Source organism: Peromyscus leucopus, chromosome X (assembly GCF_004664715.2).
Source record: "Peromyscus leucopus breed LL Stock chromosome X, UCI_PerLeu_2.1, whole genome shotgun sequence".
Classification (NCBI taxonomy): domain Eukaryota; kingdom Metazoa; phylum Chordata; class Mammalia; order Rodentia; family Cricetidae; genus Peromyscus; species Peromyscus leucopus.
In genome coordinates, this window is record NC_051083.1 from 20,321,549 (window position 1) to 20,342,058 (window position 20,510).

A 20,510-nucleotide genomic window follows, 5' to 3' on the forward strand; every position below is an offset into this window, starting at 1 on the left:
GTCTGCATCACATCTGTCCAGGCTCCTTTGGCTTTAAGGTCTCCATTGAGAAGTCGGGAGTGATTCTAATAGCTCTGCCTTTATATGTTACTTGATCTTTTCCCTTTCAGCTTTTAATATTCTTTCTTTGTTCTGTATGTTTAGTGTTCTGATTATTTTGTTCTGAGGGAACTTTCTTTTCTAGTCCAGTCTATTTGGTGTTCTGTATGCTTTTTGTACTTTGGTAGGAAACTCCTTCTTTAAGTTAGGGGAACTTTCTTCTATGATTTTGTTAAAAGTATTTTCTGTGCCTTTGAATTGGGCTATTTCTCCTTCTTCTATTCCTATTATACATAGATGTGGTCTTTTCATGGTATTCTAGATTTCCTGGGTGTTTTGTGCCGAGTTTTTTTTATATTTAATCTTTTCTTTGACTGAGGTATCCATTTCTTTGATCGTGGCTCCAGTGCCTCAGATTCTTTCTTTCACTCTTCAGTAAATTTTGCCTTTATGGTTCCTGTTTGAATACCTGAAATTTTCTTTTGCAGATTTCCTCCAGCTTGGGTTTTTCTTATTGATTCTATTTCTACTTTCAGGTTTCAAGGGATTTGTTCATTCCTTCTTTAAGAACTCTATCATATGCATAAAGGCTGTTTTAAGGTCTTTTACTTGTGCTCCAACTATGTTGGAATTCTCTGCTGTGATTGGGTTACTGGGTTGTAATGGAGACATACAATGAGTATAGCTCCTGACATTACTAGGAGGCACAGTCTCACTGCAGACATCCTGATCCTCTGGCTCTTACTTTCTTTCTGCCCACTTTTCCTCACTGTTTCCCAAGCCTTGAGTGAGAGAGTTACTTTGTAGCTGTATTCATTGGAACTGGGGTCCACAATTCTACATTTTGGTTGGTTGTGTTTTTCTGTAGTGGTCTTTGTACGTTGCAGAGATAAGCTCCCTTGATGAAGGGAGAGGACTGTACTTACCTGTGAATATAAGGGCAAATGTTTAGATTGTTGTTAGAGATTATGCTGGTGTAGTAAAGTAGTAGTAGATAGCTCTCTCATCTTATGTGATTACCTTTCAAATAAAGCATTTAACATGATGTCATAGCCAGTTTAAATCCTCAGTCTGATGATTCCAGCATCAGTGTCATAACTGTTTCTGATGCTTTCTCTCTCTTCAGACTTTTTATATGGTCTTGATTCTTGTCCTTTTGTGTTGCCCCCTAGAAACAGTCCACCTCTTTTATCTCATAAAGATATTTTCACTACTGTTTCATCTTGGGTTTTTTTGTTTTGTTGGTTTTTTTTTTTTTTTTTTTTAGATTTCTTTAAACATTTTATGTGTATGTGCCAGAGTCCAGCTCCAGATGACAGCAGGGTCTGAAGATGGGTAGATGCAAGAGTGGCCGGCAATGGGAGGAATCAGATACAGGACACTTCTTAGTTTCATTTTAGGAGAGATGGACAGAGAGGAGGCACATCTCGGTATGGATTGTCCTACTCTGACAGGAACCATCCCCTGCAGGACAGGTCCCAGGGAGGATGTAAGGAGTTGGTGAGGGAAGGGGGTGAGCCAGGCCATGGTGGTCAGGAGAATCTTGCAGCCTGACTGACTAGCAGCCAGGGTGCTTCTTTATTTATACAGGATTTAGTAAGCAGGGATACATTCATGATGTTCCAAAACGTAGATCATATCATTTTTTGTTTTAGACATGTGTTTCACTTCCTTTTGCTCATCTTTTAGTCATCATTAATAAACTATGACAGAACAGTTATCATTTCCAAACATTTTTCCTCAAATTTTGACATCACTAATAAACAGAGTTTATGCATTAACCCTATAACCCAATTTTTAAGAATGTAGAGGCATATGACAGCCTGTTCTCCGGCTGGTAGCTTTGGTTGTTTCCAGGATGCTAGACCAAAACAAAATCTTCAAAACAGCCAGGCATATTGCCATGCCCCAAGCAGTGTATTATTAACTCTTTTGTTTGTTTGTTTTTGTTTTTGTTTTTCGAGACAGGGTTTCTCTTTGTTGTTTTGGTGGCTGTCCTGGATCTCACTCTGTAGACCTGGCTGGCCTCAAATCACAGAGATCCACCTGGCTCTGTCTCCCAAGTGCTGTGATTAAAGGTGTGCGCCATCACCACCCGGTATATTATTAACTCTTAATGGTCAGAGTGCCCAGGAAAAATCCTCAGGCTAAAGCTGCTGCAGTTATCATTCAAATTCTGACATAATACAATGTTTATATTTTATATCTTTATAGAATTTGTCTATATGTCTAATCCTGGCATTCTGTTGTTCCTTGGTCATATTCCACCACAGTGGCTCTGCATGTGCTAACTGTCCTAAGAGAGGGAGGTTTTGACATCTCATTCTTACATCATCTTCCCACTTCATACTTTGCTCAATATGTCTCTGTGTAGGGCAGAGGTATATGCCACATAAGTGTCTGAGTTGTATAGTGGGAAGAGGCTTGTAATCTGAACTGTGGCCAACTTCTTTAGCCCACCGAATCTTGTTGACTTTTTGAGTTTACTTTGTTTTGATATCTTGTTCCTGTGTAAGTACACGGACAGATGTTTCAAGAATGTCTCATAGCTTCATGAAGAGACCTCTGGCTTCTTTATGTGTCACAACCTCCAAGGTGTAAGGAAGACCTTCAAGTAGATAAGGATATCTTTTTAAAAGTGGGGGGAATAGTATGTTCAGGGCTGTCCTGGGGAAGCTTAGAAGCAGCATTCCTGGGAGAAGGCATAAATGATTCATAAGAAGTTTTCCATCAATCCAACATCCCCAAATTGTACAAATATTAAAAGTCCCTCGAGTATGCAACAGGTGGGGATGAAACCAAAGGTGGCATGACGGCCATCATGTGACTCAGCTTTGCTGGATCTTTTGCTAGGCAGCTATGCTGGCTTTATGACTTCTGCCATTCCATTCAGATATGGCTGTCATGTATGCGTGCTTTGCTGCATGTGTATGTGCTTGTGCAGGGCAGTAGAGGGCAGCAGAGGGCAACAGAGTCCCTGGAACTGGAATTACAGGTGGGTTTTGGCTGACACATGGTTGCTAGGAACTAAACCTGGGGCTTCTGCAAGAGCAGCAAACGCTCTCAACTGCTGAACCATCTCTCCAGCCCCCTTCACTACTACTTTTCCTGAAGCTATTTAGTTTGGTAGTGAAGAATGGGGAACTAAGATGTTCTGTTATTAAGTCTCAGTCCTGGGCAGGCTTCCCTTGAGTATGGAAGGTGTGACCATCACAAGTGTTTTTGTACTCCCAATGTAATGAGTAGGCCTAGCACCCTGCTTGGCAGGTATATTTTCTGTATTTCTTTCCACTTCAGAGAGTTTCATCGGTGCCCTTAACTTTTGTTTCGCCTCCTTCTGCAGATTGAAATATTTTCCCTCCCAGGTAAGAGAAGGTAAATTGGTCTGGCCCGAGTTCCAGGAGAGAAGGGGTAGATTGATCAGGATTGGCTTTCAGGTTCAGTAAGATACCACCAGTGCTCTCAAGCTACAGTTTCTCTTGCCTTTCCCTTGGAATAGTAAGGCTTTCCCCACAGGAATATGGAGCAAATATTTTGGGCAGAATGTGAGCAATGTTTATTGTTCTGTTGTCTTCCCCAAGCCAGAACTATACAATACTTTTCTCAGGATTTCTCTCACTCTTCTCTGCCAGCACCTAGAGGAAAATTGAAAAAAGTATTTAAAGCTGTTTGTCTGCAGTCCTTATGAATGTCACATTAGCAATGTCCTAGCAATTCGTTAGTCATTTTAGCTGGATCTTCTTATGAGTTTGTATGTTGTTCAGCAGTGTCTGTATCAACTAAGAAATGCCAGAGCTCTATTGCCCTCTGCAGATGCCTTTTTTTTACAAGTTTAAGTTGACTATCTGCACTGCAACCTCAATTTTCTGATGATTCTAAGAAAAGTTGTGATGCCCATTTAAACACCCCCTTTTTTCTCATAATGATGGAAGTAGTGTGGTTTCCAACTCTACATCTCTAAGCTAATAGCAGATGAGCCTCTAAGTGTAGGGATAAGCTTTTGAGGATCTGTTTGTCTTCCAGCATCCATACCACAGTTCACCAATTCTCCCACAATGGTGATCATGGTGGGCTTACCAGCTCGAGGCAAGACCTACATCTCTACGAAGCTCACACGCTATCTCAACTGGATAGGAACACCAACTAAAGGTATGTCTCAGAAATCATTTGCTATACATCCCCACCACAGGCCACTAACTGAAAACTGAGGAAGGTAGAAGGCCATACCTTTCAGTACAGAAAATGCTGCACACCCTTGTTTCCAGGATTAGAACATCTTCTACCACTGCTATTACCACTGTCACAGCAGTCTTATAAATTATATCATTTCATGAGACTATGTTCTGTGTCTAATACTATGCTGTGTTTTAGGCATAGAAAAACTAGTATTAAGACTAAATCTGCTCTTCAGAAGGCTCGCAAACTCAAAGCAATCCTCTGAGTACTTCAAGTATTTTTTTTATCACAACTACATTATCCCATCAATATTACTATTGTTTTATGTGCATTGGTGTTTTGCCATGGATGTCGGGTCCCCTGGAACTGGAGTTAAAGATAGTTGTGAGCTGCCATGTAGGTGCTGGGAATTGAACCCAGATCTTCTGAGAAGAGCAGTCAGTTCTCTTAACCATTGAGCCATCTCTCCAGTCCCCAATAACACTTTTTATCATTATAGTTTTTCACTATTTCATAGTTAAAAAAAATAAGGCCAAAGAGGTGAAATATCCTTTCTAAAGGGACACAGTTATAAGTGACAGGATCAAGATACAATTGATTTCAAATCTGACTGCTAGGTCTAATGCATGACTCTATTGAAGGGAAGAGAGGGATCCTGTACTCTCCTTTCAATCATGATTTTCCTCTTATCCTTTCTCTTGTTTGTCCCATCATTGTATCTACTCCATCTATCCAGTCACCCTTCCCTTATTCCCATCAAGCCTTCTCTCTGTTTCTCCTCTTTTTTGTGTGCTAGGGATTGAATTCAGAGCTTTGTTTATAATAAGCATATACTCTACTACCAAGTTATACCTGGCACCAAATCTTCTCTTCCCTACCCCACCCCCCATTTATCCTTCCTTGCCTTTCACCCACTTTCTCTAATTAATTCACTAAAGTTTTCCATGTGCCAAAACCCATGCCAAGCATTAGGAAAGAAATAAAAATGGGTGAGACTCAAGTTCTGTCCTTGAAGAATTCTAACCCTGAATGGTATACATAACAAGTCCTAGGCTGGACAAGGGCTTCTCAGATGCATGCTGAGGGTGCTCACAGAGGGAATTGCTGACTGACAGGCATCAAAACCTTCATGGGTAAGAATATATCTAACATGGGTCCTGTGGGAGGAGGGGAAACTTTGATGAGGCAAGGAAGGTAGGAAAGAGCCATTGTCTACAGAATTGCAAGCCTGAGGAGCTTCTACTGAATGAAGAAGCACATGACATAGTAGCAGATGTGCCTCTGTCCTGATCCCCCTTTTATTCTGTTTCTTCAACTTAACTGCTCAAATAGGTCTTCAGAGTCATATTCCAAAGTACAAGACTGATAACACTTGTGATCTCCAAAGTTCTCCTTGGTCTGAAGTTTTGAAACCATGTCCTTTTACTTCTGTTCAAGACCATCCACACTTCACCTATTCCAGATTTTCAGGCCCCAGCCACAGTGGTTGACCCCTTTCCCCCAAACATACTTTGCTTTCTGCAAAAGTTATACCTTTTTTGAAGGAGTGTCTAACTACTTGTAATCTACCTATAATGTCCTTGCTCTCCACCATCACCCTCTGACCCACCAGTAAAAGATACCTACCCCAAAAGGCCTTGTTCAAATAGTGCTAACCCAAAATGTAACCTTTTCCTTCCCCCTCACTCTTCTTCATAGTTCATTATTGTCTCTATTGGGGCACTTAAAGGATTCTGTAGGAGCTCCACTGTTGCCTGATTTGGTTACTGTCTAACTTTTTAGTTTATAAGCTGCTTGAGAGCCCAAACACAAAAATCTAGGTAGGGGTGTGTGTGTGTGTGTGTGTGTGTGTGTGTGTGTGTGTGTGTGTGTGTGTGTGTCCCTATCCCTCCATCCGTCCGTCCCAAAAGTCATACCACTCTTTACAGAGTAGGTGTCTCTCTTGGCCACTGTTCTATTGCTGTGAAGAGACACAATGCCCACAACAACTATTATAAGACAAAACATTTAATTGGGGCTGGCTTACAGTTTCAGAGGTTTAGTCCATTATCATCATGGCAAGGAGCATGGCAGCATGCAGGCAGACATGGTGCTGGAGAAGTAGCTGAGACTTCTACATTTTGATCCACAGGTACAGAGATAGAGAGAGAGACTGAGCCTGGCTTAAATTTTGAAATCTCAAAGCCCACCCCAGTAACACACTTCTTCCAACAAGGCCATACCTACTCCAACAAATTCCATACCTCCTAATCCCTGATGACTAAGCTTTCAAATATATGAGCTTATGGGGGTTATTCTTATTCATACCACCATATTCCATTCCCTGGTCCCAATAGCCTTGTAGACATATCATAATGCAAAAGTGCATTCAGTCCAAATTCAAAAGTCCCCATATCTATCACAGTCTCAACACTGTTTAAAAGTTCAAAATTCAAAGACTTCTGTGACTCATGGTAATCTCTTAATTTTAACCCCCTGTAAAATCAAAATAAAAAAGCAGGTCATATAATTCCAGTGTACTGTGGCATAGACTATGTATTGTCATTTCAAAAGAGAGCATAGTGAGGAAGTACTGGACCAAAGCAAGACCAAAACCTAGCAGGGCAAACTCCAGATTCTACATCAACATGTCAAAGTGTTCTTCAGATCTCCAATTCCTGTCAACTGTAACACCCCTCTCTCTATCTCTTGGGCTGGTTCCATACCTGCTCTGCAGTTCTCCTTAGCAGGTATCCTACAACTGTGACATCACCAACATCTTGGGGTTTGCAGTACAATCCTTGCTTTACCTTTACAGCTTTACACAATGGCCTCTCTGGGCTTCCATGCCGGGGCTCTCCTGCTACAGGCCTACCCTCAGCTACTTTCCTTAGCCACAAAGGGAAATTCTATATCCCTTTTCTTGTATCCTGGACTCTATAGCCAGAACCACATGGCCAAAGCTGCCAAGTTTTTATGCTTATTGGAGCTGGAACATGGTCCCTCATTCAAATACATTTTCATTTTCTTTCTGTTTTTGATCATTTTCTCCACTGCTTAAGCTTTTCTTAATTCCTTTTCACAATTTGGAAGCTTAACTTGCTGGGGCCTTTCCCTGAGGTCACCACTCCCTTTATTTCATCTAGCATCAGGCTTTTCTTTAAACTTTTTATCTCTTTGAGCACAAAACTTAGCTCCATTACACTTCCTGGTGCCCCCTTTCTCCTCAAACTATACATTTTGTGATTTTCCTTGCTCAGCTTGTTCCTTTTCATTATAGATTTACATAAGACTAATTAGTAATAACTACATGACACAGTCAATACTAGCCTGCCTTGAAATCTCCTCTGCTGGGTTCATTAATCTAAAATTCTTCAGTTTATCCTGAGGCAGATGTGAGAGACCTACCCATTTCTCTCTGGGAGGCCCACTCCTACTTTTCCCCAGAGTACTCTTGAGGAGGGAGGAGGGAGAAATATTTAGATAGAAAGATAGAGGAGAGAGAAACCGATAGAAACACAGGATAGCCTCAGGAGGGCCTAGGGCAATATTCACTAGCCCCTTCTTTCTCTTCTAAAGGGCTTTTTATAGGTATGCCAAGGGGTGGAGCAAAAGACCTCCCCCTAGCATGACCAAGTGCAGATTCTTCCCGTCACCTGGTAAACATGCACATGGTTAATCCATCCTCTAATGCAGTCCTGCTGGGTAAAGCAAGCTCAGATCTCACTAGGAAACCTCTGTATGCCTCCACAGGCAGATTTTTAGGACAAGGGCAAAAACCCACCACATTTCTTTGCCAAAATATCACAAGAATGGTCTCTATGTCACTTGCTAAATATCTTCCCCTCTGAAACTTGAGCTGGGCCCCAACAATTCAAATCACCCTCAGCACTGCCTTCTATACTCCTGCTAGGATGGCCCATTAAGCCTTGCTTAAAGCATCTAACCACTTTTCTAGTTCAAAGACCCAAAATCTTTCATATTCCTCCAAATAACAACATGATTAGGCCCATCATAGCAATACTAGGCGCCCTTTCTTTGTCACTGTTCTATTGCTGTGAAGAGACACTATGACCAAGGCACTCTTATAAAGGAAAACTTTTAATTGTGGCTGGTGTACAGATTCAGAGGTTTAGTCCATTATCATCATGGTGGGAAGCAAGGCAGACATGGCCTGGAAAAGTAGCTGAGAGTTCTACATCTGGATCGACAAGCAGGTAGAAGAGAAAGTGACTATGGACTTGGCATGGGCTTCTGAAACCTCAAAGCCCATCCCCAGTGACATACTCCCTCCAGTATGGCCACACCTCCAACAAGGCCATACCTCCTAATCCTTCTCAAATAGTGCCACTCCATGATGACTAATAAATCAAATATATGAGCTTATTGGAGCCACTTTTATTCAAACCACCACAGTATCCTAAATTTATTTCTTGGATGCATGAATTAATGAAATGTGATTTCTTTAGCTGTTTATCCTCTTTCTCCATTCCTTCTCTGTTTTTTTTCCCCATCACAAGTGGGAAAGTGCTTTTTAGAGATTTACATTTAGATTATCCCTTATGATATAAAATGGTAAAATAACCTTGGTAACTGGGAGTCAGGAGACCCAGACTGTATATGTTATCAATTCACTCTTGGTTTGACCTTGGATAACTGATTTTATTCTCTGTATCTCACTTCTTTATCTTCCCTATTGGATAGGACATTTAAACATTGGAATTTATAATAAAGTAACATAGCTTACAATCAAACAGACTTGAGTTTCAATTCCAGATTGCCAGTTACTAACTTGAAAGCTGGTTTGTACCTCTGAGCTTTACTTTCCTCATTTGTAAAGATGAAATGTTTAACCCTACTTTGCAGGACTAATATGAGGAAGAAAATGAGTTGGTACCCATAATTTGAAGTTTTATATGTATATTTTCCTTTTATATGTACAATTTCCTATAAATTCTGCCATCTACCTCTGAGGTTCCTTCCAGCAAGAACATATTTTTGGCCACTCCAATCTTCCCAACCTCTTCACTAGGGTTTCCTGTTTTCAGTGTTTAATTTAGGCCAGTATCGACGAGAGGCAGTGAGCTACAGGAACTATGAATTCTTTCTCCCAGACAACATGGAGGCCCAGCTTATCAGGAAGTAAGTGCCCAACATTTAAGGACCTGTGCTGCCCTTCACCTGAGGGGGACCTTTCTTCATATCCTCCTAGGGGGGTAGGATAGAGTAACCTGCTCTTCCATGGGTGTCCAAGCTTTTGACATTGCATAGTGTGGTCATCTACAATGTTCATGCTTGAGAATTACTCAGTCAAGTTATGAAAAAATAGGAAAAAATGCAGTCTCAGTGTTTTAGGTAAGCTTACAATTTGTGTTGGGCCACATTTCATAATTATCCTATGCCATGAGCTGAACACCCTTGTGTCCAGTCTTTCTGCCAGCCTACTTGAAGTCTGCTCTAGTAATAGCCATTCTCTCTCAAGAAGCATTTACAGTCTTCTGTTTCTGGTAAGAGAACATAGAAATTTCTTACCCTAGCATCTGAGATTGAGTGTTTCAGTAGCTCAGCCCTCTTCAGTCTCTTCAGTGTCATCATTTCAACTTTAAAGTCTCTTTTACCTATATGGATGTAAATACTCCTAGGTGCAACCTGGCTCTCAACTGAGTCCGCACTATAGACCCAGTAACCAAAAACCAGTAAAGAGATTTTTTGCTGAAAGCCTAAGTATATTATGTTATGCCTATCATACCTGTGTTTACAATGTTGCCTATGCTGGAAATTCATTAACTCAAATACCACATCCCTAGGCCTTACCTGTGTTCATCAACCAATTCAGTTTGAGCTCCAGTAGCACACAGAGCCCTAAAACTAGGATGCTTTGATTGCTCAACTTTTCTTGTGCATGTCATCTTATACATCATCTTAAGCTGTACACACAGAGCCAGTTTCAACTGTGACCCCTCTGTACTTAACATGATGCCTAGAACAAAAGGGGCTGTGTAGATGTTTAACAGATGAATAATTTAGTGTAAAACATATGAGAGATGGTCCATAAGAGAACAGTGGTGAGGGGAACTCATCCTGAGAATGGGGATTGTCTGCTTCTTTCTCTGTTTTTCAGGCAGTGTGCTCTGGCTGCCCTAAAGGACGTCCATAAATATCTCAGCCGTGAGGAGGGTCATGTTGCGGTAAATAATCTTCCATTTTTCCCCCTCAAGCTGTCATTATGGAAAATAGATAATATGTACTAAGCATTTATTTATGCCATACATTATTCCAAGTATTTTGTTTATATTAATAATTTAATTCACATTGCTCCATGAGAGAGTTGTCATTATTATGCTGTATTTTAGATTCCAAAAGAATTACCATAGAAAAATTTAGTTGTTTCCCAGGTTGGTGCAGTATTTGTAGAATCCATACTCTCAAGCCCCATGCTTCATTGATTTGTCCTCAAGATTTAGCAGTATAAAAATTTTAGACTGCAGTACAAACATTACTGTCTTTTCTTCTATCAAAATGTTTTAAACTTTCTTATTAAAAATCCTTGCAAACAATTACAAACATACCATACCAAAATAATAAGACCCAAAGTCCATACAACTCCATGGACTTCCATACAGTGTAGAACATAAGCTGTGAAGCATGTCTTTTGTTGTTGTTGTTTTTTCTTTTCTTTTTTACAGAAAGATTTGCCCAAACATCTTGGCAATTTAATGTCTTACTTAAATCCTTGGGTTAGAGGTCCTCAAATATGTGGATGCTAAGGATAGGGAAATTTTCCTGTTCCTGAGCTTTTCTAAGGCTTTTTAGGAAGGACAAGTCTCATCTGGAGAAGCAGCTGTATAATTGCTCTATCGCTAATTCATGGCTGTTATCAGAGCAAGTCCTTCTTCTAGGCCTGTTACTTCACCTATAACATGATCCTAAGAAAAATCCCCAAACTTTTCTCGTGCCTTATTACATGTGTAGGGTGGAGGACATTTCTGAGCAGACAGTAAGGGCTCAATGAATGCTTTTGAAAGCGACACAAGCCAATTTCAAACCCTTCTTTTTCTTTAAGACTCTCTTTAAGTTCTGCCCCCTTCTGGAAGCCCTCCACTTGGAACAAAGATGAATGAAGAATGGTATTCTATCAACACTAGATTGAGAGTAAACCAATCTTATTACATGTCTCTAGGTTTTTGATGCCACCAACACTACCAGAGAGCGACGATCATTGATTCTGCAGTTTGCTAAAGAGCATGGTTACAAGGTAGAGTGACACATCCATGCTTACCTAGAGCAAATCCCAGGGAAGTACAAATTAGGGCTCTTAGAGCAGCCGGTTTGGACCCATGGGCTCAACATCTAGCTTTCCTGGTAAATTCAGAAACAACTGAGCAGTACAGAACAGGGGGATATCCAGGTTAGGCAGTGGAAGCTGGTTACTGACAGGCTGATACTGGGGATAGTGAGGTGGCAATGATGAAGGAGTCATGAGAAACATGTAAGAACCAAAACCCAGCAGAAATCGGTGGCGATTCAGTTAGAGCCAGGCTGCCTCATAGGAGTCAGAATCCTGTAAGCACCATTGTGTGAAAGCTTTCTTTTTAGGAATGTCCTTAGGGATGACTTGGGGGTATCAAGAATGGGTATGCTTATTTGGCTTGCCAAAAAGCTCTCTTTTCTCTTCTAGGTCTTCTTTATTGAGTCTATTTGTAATGACCCTGACATCATTGCAGAAAACATCAAGGTAAGGAACACCAATTGCCTTTCTTCCTTAGTCTTTTTAAAAAAGTTTTAATTTAATTTACATTTAAATCCTCATGTATGTATCTTTATATATGCACGCATACATTATACGAGCGTGTGTGTGTGTGTGTGTGTGTGTGTGTGAGAGAGAGAGAGAGAGAGAGAGAGAGAGAGAGAGAGAGAGAGAGAGAGAGAGAGAGAGAGAAATGTGTGAAATGTGGAATGCACATGCTGTGGTGTGTATGTGGAGGTCAGAAGATAATTTCAGGTGTCAGTCCTCACCTTCTACCTTATTTGAGATAGGGTCTCTTCTTGTTCTCTGTTCCATTTTCCAAGCTAGCTGGCCCTTAAGCTTTTAAGGCATCCTCCTGTCTCCACTTCTTATTTCACAATAGAAGCACTGGGAATACAGATGCATACCACTACATCCAGTGGGTTTCGGTGATTCAAACTTAGGTATTCATCCTTGTGTGGCAAACTACCCATTAAGTCATCTCCCTAACCCTCAATCCTCCTGATTCTGTCTTAGGTTTGTCTCATACCTAGACCACTATAAACTTAAAGAAAGTGTTCCTCTCCGAGGTGCTCCTCCCACTTTGCATAAGAAGCACTCCCCTGACCATCCTTGCCCACAGTGTTCCTGTAAAGTTAGATGAAGCCAGCATCTATAGAGCCCTTAGAATGCATCAAGCACTAAGCTTGACTCTCTCAGTTTTTTTTCACAACAAACCTACATGTTTGTTTTGGCAAATTTGAGTTGGCAAAGACTGGTACAACTCAAAAAAAAAAAATGGAAGTAGGAATGCACCCCAGCTTGGCTGTCTTTCTCACAGACCCATATTCTGTATTGTGCCCCACATTGCACATCAGAATCATTGCTACTTTTAACCTCTTAACTGCATGGTCTAGAATTAGATCACTAACAAACTTTTGTTGTTCCCTGCCCCTTCTGATTATTGGTGCTCAGGAGCATAAGAGACCTTAAAGGCCATCTCTTTCAACCTTTCATCAAGTACTTAAATTTTCAGCTGAGTATTTGTCTACATTTCTGTTCACACCTATAGTAGCAATACTCATTGTCCTTAAAAAAATGTAGCCCAATCAAAGTGAAATTTATCTCCCTGTAACTGCTACACATTTGTCCTATTTTTATCTCTTGGGATATATAGTATGTTCAAATCTTTATCCTCTTCATCCACACAATTATCCATCCATGTATTGATTCAGGAGAAACTGTACACCTGGATTGCCATTGTGGGCATTAAAGATATAGAAACAGTGAAAACCCTTCTCTTGAACTCACAGTCTAGTTAGGGACACTGACAGATATATAGATAGAGCCCTTGAGATTAGAGATAAGGTAAGGGGAAAGGGGTTGTAGGAACACAGTGGTAAGGGCCAATCTTGCATGTCAGGGGATGCAATGGAAAGCCTCCTAGTAGAGATAACAGCAATATCCTGATGTGTGCACAGGAGTTTTTACAGGTAAAGAATTGAAATGAGGAATAACATATACTAAATATGATACATCCAGGGAACTAAGTAGTTTGGATCTGATAAAGCAGAATGTGTGTCCAAATAGGAGAACAGTAAGGGATGGTAGTGAAAAGGCAATTGGATCTGTCACAATCCACTTGCTAAAATAGTTTATACTTTGTCCTAAAAGACACTTGGAAATGGTGAAGAAATAGGAGAGTCCCATTGTCAAATGTGCATGTTATAAATATCCTTTTGGGAAAAATAAATAAATAAATATCCTTCTGGGAACAGTGAGATGGCTCAATGGGTCAAAATGCTCAACACAAAAGCTGGATGACCTGAGTTCAATCCCCAGAACTCACATAAAGGTGAAAGGAGAGAACCAACTCCACAAAGTTGTCCTCACACTCCCCGTGGCATGCATGTGTCCCCCAATACCACATCATACACATATACATGCACACAATAACCATAATAAAATAATGATGTCAAATTTAAAAAGGAATACCTTTCTGACTACCAGCAATCAGTCACAAAGCTCTAGTGAGCATAGGCCAAAGAGATTGGCTATTTAGAAAAGAGATTAGAGAGGCGTAGTTTCTGCTAGTGAGTGAGATTCCATGTAGGCTCAAATGATTGAGTGGAGGGGTGGGGAATAAAGGAGGAGAAGATGGATACTGAAGGATTAGGAAGGGCCAGTCTTTGAGAAAGCCAATGACAACATATGCCTATTTTCTCAGCAGTGACTAAATACAGGACAGCCTTTATGATAGCAAGTCAAGATAGCAAGCAAGCAACTCTTCTGCAACACAGTTTCCTGTTCTCTTACAGATGTTTTTAAGCAGTGTGTGCTCTGGGAGTAAATACATGGTAAAATATAGCCCAGCTTCTCTTTGGTTGCCTAATTTTGTCAAACTCTAAGTTTCCATGCCTTTATAATGGGGTGTGTGGTAGTCATTTGTCTGTAAGAGCCCTTTCCAAGTACAATGTTAGGGTCTCTGTTTCTCCACATTTATCTTCTTCCCACCTTCTCACAGCAAGTGAAACTAGGCAGTCCTGATTACATTGACTGTGATCAAGAAAAGGTTTTGGAAGACTTTCTTAAGAGAATCGAGTGCTATGAGATCAACTACCAACCCTTGGATGAGGAATTGGACAGGTAAGAACCCAACAACACCCCAAAGTCAAGGACTAGAGCCTTAGCCCAGTTTTGATGTCTTATGGGACCTAAGGAAATGTCCACCTTTTGGGGACCTTAATTTTTCTATCCATAATATCAGAAGTGGGATTGATAGGTCTTTATGACCCCCTGTAGTCCAATTTTCCATGAAGCAGTGATTCCTTGATGTGGGATGTATTCATAAGGTGACTAAAGTTGTGCCTTCCTATGTAATAGGCACAGATCGAGACTTGCTCCCAGAACAAATGCCTCCCTTCTGTGGATATTGTGTTGTTATTGCAGAAATACTAGTCACATGACTGTCACCTCAGTATCTAAACAGATTTGCTTTTTTTTTTCCATCACATTCCCATAGTACCTCCATAAAAGAGGCTGTGGTAGAGCTGAGATCATAAATTTCCAAAAAGAGGAAACTGAGTCTTAGGGAGCTGAAGCTACTTCCCAAACTGTTACCATAAGTCATAGGTGAGGCTAGAAGTCTAATCACATAGTCTGTCTCCTATTGTTTCTCCTCTCATAACTATCATATATCTCTTCAATCAGCAAGTCTTTGGAAACTTTGCATGTTGAAGGTGTAAATAGAGCCAAATGAGACAGGTTCTGTCCTTAGGTAGCTTTTACAGAGGCTCAACATATGAAAAGTCTATAAAGCAATAAAATAAGAAAATTTGCTTTCATAATACCAGCTACAGATAGGGAAGTATTGGTTCGCAGTTTAAAGCAGATGTGAGTTTAGATATAAAATGTTCAAAGAAACTCTCTTTCTTTCAAAATGGGTTCTTATGAAAAGAGAGTCTGGCTACCCATACTCTTTGAGACCCAAGTATGAAGTGTAAAAAGGCTGTAAATGGTCATTATTACTCTAAGAAGTTTAAAAGCATCCTTTCAGTCTTATCCAATGAAAATGTAAGAAAAATGGGTATTATCACTTTATAGTTTGGGAAACAGACAACTAGGGATTGATCAGGTCAAACACTTGCCTGAGGCTATACAGTCTATACTGTCAGCAATACAGTCTATACTGAATGAAGCCTGTATTTCCCAAATTTCAGCCTGATTTCACCCCTCCACATCCTTCTATTACAAGAAATATCAAATGAGACTTAAAAATTCAGTGTAAGGGGCATGGCCTTCATGTGTAATTTTACAGATTACTCACTGTGCATGCTCCCTGAATCAAAGATACACTTGTTTCTCTCAGGAAGACATGTAATGGAACTTGGTTGTTTATGCTTTGAGAAAAGGGGCTTTTTCAGATTCCACAAAGGCACTGTGTAGGCTAACATCATAAGCAGAAAGAGGGCTGAAGGGAAAGAATGACATTAAGGTAACCCATAGACCTAAGTCCAGACACCTAGAGGGGCACTGTTGGGTTTTGTCTGTTTCTGTTATTCTTTTGATAAGCCCATTGAGCCTGAAGAAGATAGATGTAGAAGGCCACTTTTGTTTAATTATTGTTAATAAAATTAGTTATTAATTTATGCAATTAATAGACATTTATAGCTCATGCATCATGACCAGCTTTAGCAGTGCCTAAGGAAGACAAAGAAGCAAGGCTGTCCCTGTTTTGCTTTAATGCCCAGTAATGTGGAGAAGGTGGTGTATATACAGTTGACCCCAAGTGTGGGAACAGTAAGCCAGATGATTGAAAGAACTCAGAACAGGGAACTTGGCCCACCTTGAAGGAAGAATGCCTGGAAGAACTGGATTATTCAATAGGCAAGCTAACCATGTGTTCCGGGCATCAGCAATGTTGGATCTTGCAAAAATAAAAAGAAAACTATTCTACAACCATTTGACAATTAATATTTAAAAGCAGCAACAAAAAGTAGGCAAAAATAAAACCAAGGCCTCCTCATTAGTATAGTTTATGTATTTTATATTAAATTGCACATGTTATGAGATGAACATGAACTTTTATAATAATTTGTTATTGAGCAATTATAAATAACTTTATATAGCTCTAAACTCCAAGATTTCTTGGAGAGAGTAAATTCCTAGCTTTTGAAAGATGTATGCATAGGAGCTCAACTTTGGAAATCAGCAGGGTACATCATTTCAAGTAAAACGAAAAGTACTTTGAGACAGCCGGCCTAATTAGCTCTTAGTATGAAAAGAGGAGAGGAGTACTGAGAGTATTCCAAGTATAACAGCAGTACAAGAATTAAAAAGTCATGGGTAAAGTGTGGTGCTGAGAATGGTGAGACCAATAGTAGATAGCGTGTGAAATCACTTAGGATGTCAGACAGACAAAGCTATGGAATTTGAGAATTCCCTTCGAAATACATAGAGTCTAGTATTAGGAACAGACAATAGCCAGGCAACATGATTACATCAGAGATCTTCTGCTTTTAGGCTCTGAGGATCCTAAAGAGATCACTGAAGTGGGACACATTCTGTGGCACATTGCTTCTCTCTGTGCTTTAGTTTTCTACATGATGATCTCTTCTCTGAATGATGGCTGTGAGGATTCATACATCTTAAAATCTCCCAGTCTCTGCAAGATACACAGAAAATATTCAACAAATGCAAGTGTTCTGTGGGAGCCACTGCATATGGATCCCAGAGCTGTGAAGGATGAGACTGTAGATGTAAAGGACTTCTCTAGAAGATCAAGGAAGCAGCTCTCTGAAACCAAAACCATCAACAGCCTTATGGGCCCTGGGTTGCTTGTGTCACCCTATGACTCCATTTTCCACACCTCTCTCTTCCCATGGAGCTCTCTCAGATTCTTACAGTCAAATTTATGGCTGTACAGAAGCTGTAGAAGTCTTACTTCATGGCTCTAAGTCTTCCAATCTGTTGGATCTTCACCCTGCCTCCCAGATAGGTTGTTGTATTTGATTATTACTCAGTATATAGTTACTAGAACTGAACACATAACTAAGGGGACCACCAGGAACTTGGGGCCATGACCACAAGTTTGCTAATGATGTTCTGCACCATTTCTGTATCCCTTCACACCAATACTTGGCATACTGTGCTGTTTGTGACAAGAATGTTGACTATTATCCACGTGTTTTCAAGTGTATGTTTCTGACTGCTCTAAGTGTTCCCAAAGGGCAGATAACTTCTACCCAAAGCACAGTGCCTAAATTCAGATGAAAGTACTTGTGAATTGCAGGTGTAGACTATAGAGAAGAACCACAGCCAATTGCATTGTGATTAGGAAAGGTAAAAAGGCAGGTTGACTCAAGCTGAAGAAAGGAAATGGTAGCCCACAGTGATGAGGTCCTTGGGGTAGTCAGGAACAAAATCTCTAGGACATATACCTAGAACAAGACTAGATATAACATCTTGTTAAGTAGAAGCTGAACTCCAGAGGAGGATTGGAAGCAGGATGTGTGAGTGGGAATTTCTCTTGAGATCAACTCTCCCTACCATCAGCACCTAAGATGTTTGTTTCTGCTTGGGTCTGGCCCAGTCATCTGTCCTACATCAAGATCTTCGATGTGGGCACACGCTACATGGTAAATCGAGTGCAGGACCATGTTCAGAGCCGCACAGCCTACTACCTCATGAACATCCATGTCACACCTCGATCCATCTACCTATGCCGGCATGGTGAGAGTGAACTCAACCTCAGAGGCCGCATTGGAGGTGACTCTGGCCTCTCCGCTCGGGGCAAACAGGTAAGGAGGGCTCCAAAGACTCAGGTGGGTAGACTAGGTGGGGTGACCAATGCCTGGGTTTTGAAGAGAAGTATCCTTTGATGGGAAAGGAGCAAATTATGATCGATCCTTTTCTTCTACCATTAGTCACTGAATCCTGTCACAGACATTGAATGGTTCCCATATGCCTACTGCTTCTGCAAAATCAGTAGCATGGTCCTCCAAGGCTACTCAAATCTAGCTGCTTCTCAAGCTCTATCACAGAGACCACCCTTCCCATACTTGATGTCTCCCCTCATCATCCTCACCACTGTGTCCTTTGCTCATGCTCACCTTGCTGTCCCTTTTGGTCCTTCTGTCAGCTGGTAACTGTCAAGGACATAGATAGGTGATCTGAGGGTCTCAGCCTGAATCCCTCTTCTTTATGACTCAGTGTTGATGTTCTTCCCTACCTCATTTGACAAATCACACTGCCCCCACCCTACTGCTTCTCATCACTCCATTTCCTTCCAAGGCCCTGCTCCTGCTCTAAGATCTAGTCATCCTGGAATTCCTCCCTATTCACTCCTTATCTCATGGGTCACTGGTCTTTGGGAACATCTCTCCTAATTGTGGTCTATTACTGACTCTGTCTGGTCATTACTCTCCCTGTTCCCAGCCTGATATAGAAACCTTTCCATTCTGGGTACTGGTTTTATAAAGGGATTTACTTCTCAGCTTCTGGTCCTTTACCCAGGCTTGTTATCACAAATGTTGCTGGGGAAAACCACTTAGGGATAGCATAGGGAGGAAATGAAGTACAGGAGAGGCATTAGTGGTTCTTAGTGTCTTTTTTTTAAGTTTTATTTACTTTTATTTTATGTGTATATATGTTTTGCCTGCATGTGTGTCTGTATTCCCTGTGCATGCCTGGTGTCCAAAAAGGCCAGAAGAGGGCATCAGATCCCCTGGAGTTATAGATTGTTGTGAGCCATCATATGGGTGCTGGGAGCAATAACAGCGAGTGCTCTTAACTGCTGAGCCAACTCTACAGCCCCTTACTGTTTTTTATTAGACACCTATATACAGCCACAGTATCATCAACTTCCACATGTATTTTTTGAATACCATCAGCAGTGTGAACTGAGCGTAACTGTCATTGTTTATGGATGAGGAAGCTGAGCAACAGAGACAGAAAGCAGCCTCAGGTCACATGGTCAGTATAAGATAACATAGGCAGGACTGAAAACCAGGCCTTCCTGCCTTACTTCAGCACCCCCGCTTGATAGGTGGGAGATGTCCTAAACTGGGTCTGTCCCTGAAGCCCTGTTTTCAGAACCTTTCTGATCCCTGTGGACTGGAAACTTCCCTCTGGAAGTTGCCTCTGACCTGACTCTTACTTCTCATGCTCTCCAGAACAGAGGCTGAGATCACTTGAGGTATTTTTTTTCATCTCCAGGACTTCTTTGCTATAGTTAGTCCATTTCTTACTTGCACAGCTCATTGGAAAAGTGGCCATGTCCACATGAGTACCTCCTGCACACACAAATTGTGTGTGTGTGTGTGTGTGTATGTGTGTGTGTGTGTGTGTGTGTGTTTATGCACACGTCAGACCTAAACCTTTACATTCTTCAGCCCACCTGCACCAGGCCTGGTTTTAAAGGCCAGCCACCCTAATCTAATCTCTATAACTTTCACTTAACTAGTACCTACTGTGTACCAGGAAATAGCTCAGAGACAAGGCTGGATAAGTGCATGATGTTTACATTATATAGGTATGATATGAGGTCAGAGATGGGCACTGTGTAAGGGAGCTATTAGGGATTTGCCTTTCTCTTACTCTCTCAGGCAAGGGCTTCTTCTACCCATAAACACTGACTGCTGACTTGCATCTATCACACAAATTTGTGCCTATGACCATTTGTGCAGATTTACCTAGGACATGCCATGTTTGATTAGCACCTTGTACACAGGGCTCCCATGGCCCTTTGTGGTTCCCTTCTGCACTGCCATTGTTTCTCTCCCTAAGTGGCTGGATCTGGAGGGATTAACACTCCAGCATCCAAAACAGGGCTTTGAATACTCAATGCATGTGTAAATGCCTTTTAGCTGGGTACCAGGATCCCCATTCAAGCAATAGGAATTCACAGCATCAGAGCACTGTCTTTCAGATCCTTCAATCCATACTTCCAGACTGTATTGTGGGCACTTATAACCTTAGAACCCCATTGTAATGGCCTGAAATCTGCTTCAGTGCAACTAACTAGCTGATAGTTTCCTCCAGTCTCCAACTGAGGACAGGCTATGGTCACAGGAATATTAACTTTCAGGCC

The 20,510-nt window shown here is 41.1% G+C and overlaps 1 protein-coding gene across 5 annotated transcripts in view; it reads left to right on the forward strand.

Moving 5' to 3' along the window:
* The window catches only part of Pfkfb1 (6-phosphofructo-2-kinase/fructose-2,6-biphosphatase 1), a 60,936-nt gene that overhangs the window by 25,989 nt on the left and 14,437 nt on the right, over window positions 1-20,510 (forward strand). For 4 of the 5 annotated variants that reach the window (XM_037199003.1, XM_028883455.2, XM_028883456.2 and 1 more), the window contains 7 exons: window positions 4,063-4,188; window positions 9,243-9,336; window positions 10,316-10,382; window positions 11,375-11,449; window positions 11,873-11,929; window positions 14,445-14,566; window positions 18,012-18,219. In XM_037199003.1, the coding sequence (XP_037054898.1) occupies window positions 4,095-4,188; window positions 9,243-9,336; window positions 10,316-10,382; window positions 11,375-11,449; window positions 11,873-11,929; window positions 14,445-14,566; window positions 18,012-18,219 (717 nt within the window). In that variant the 5' untranslated portion in view covers window positions 4,063-4,094. The other variant, XM_037199004.1, reaches the window with a different exon arrangement.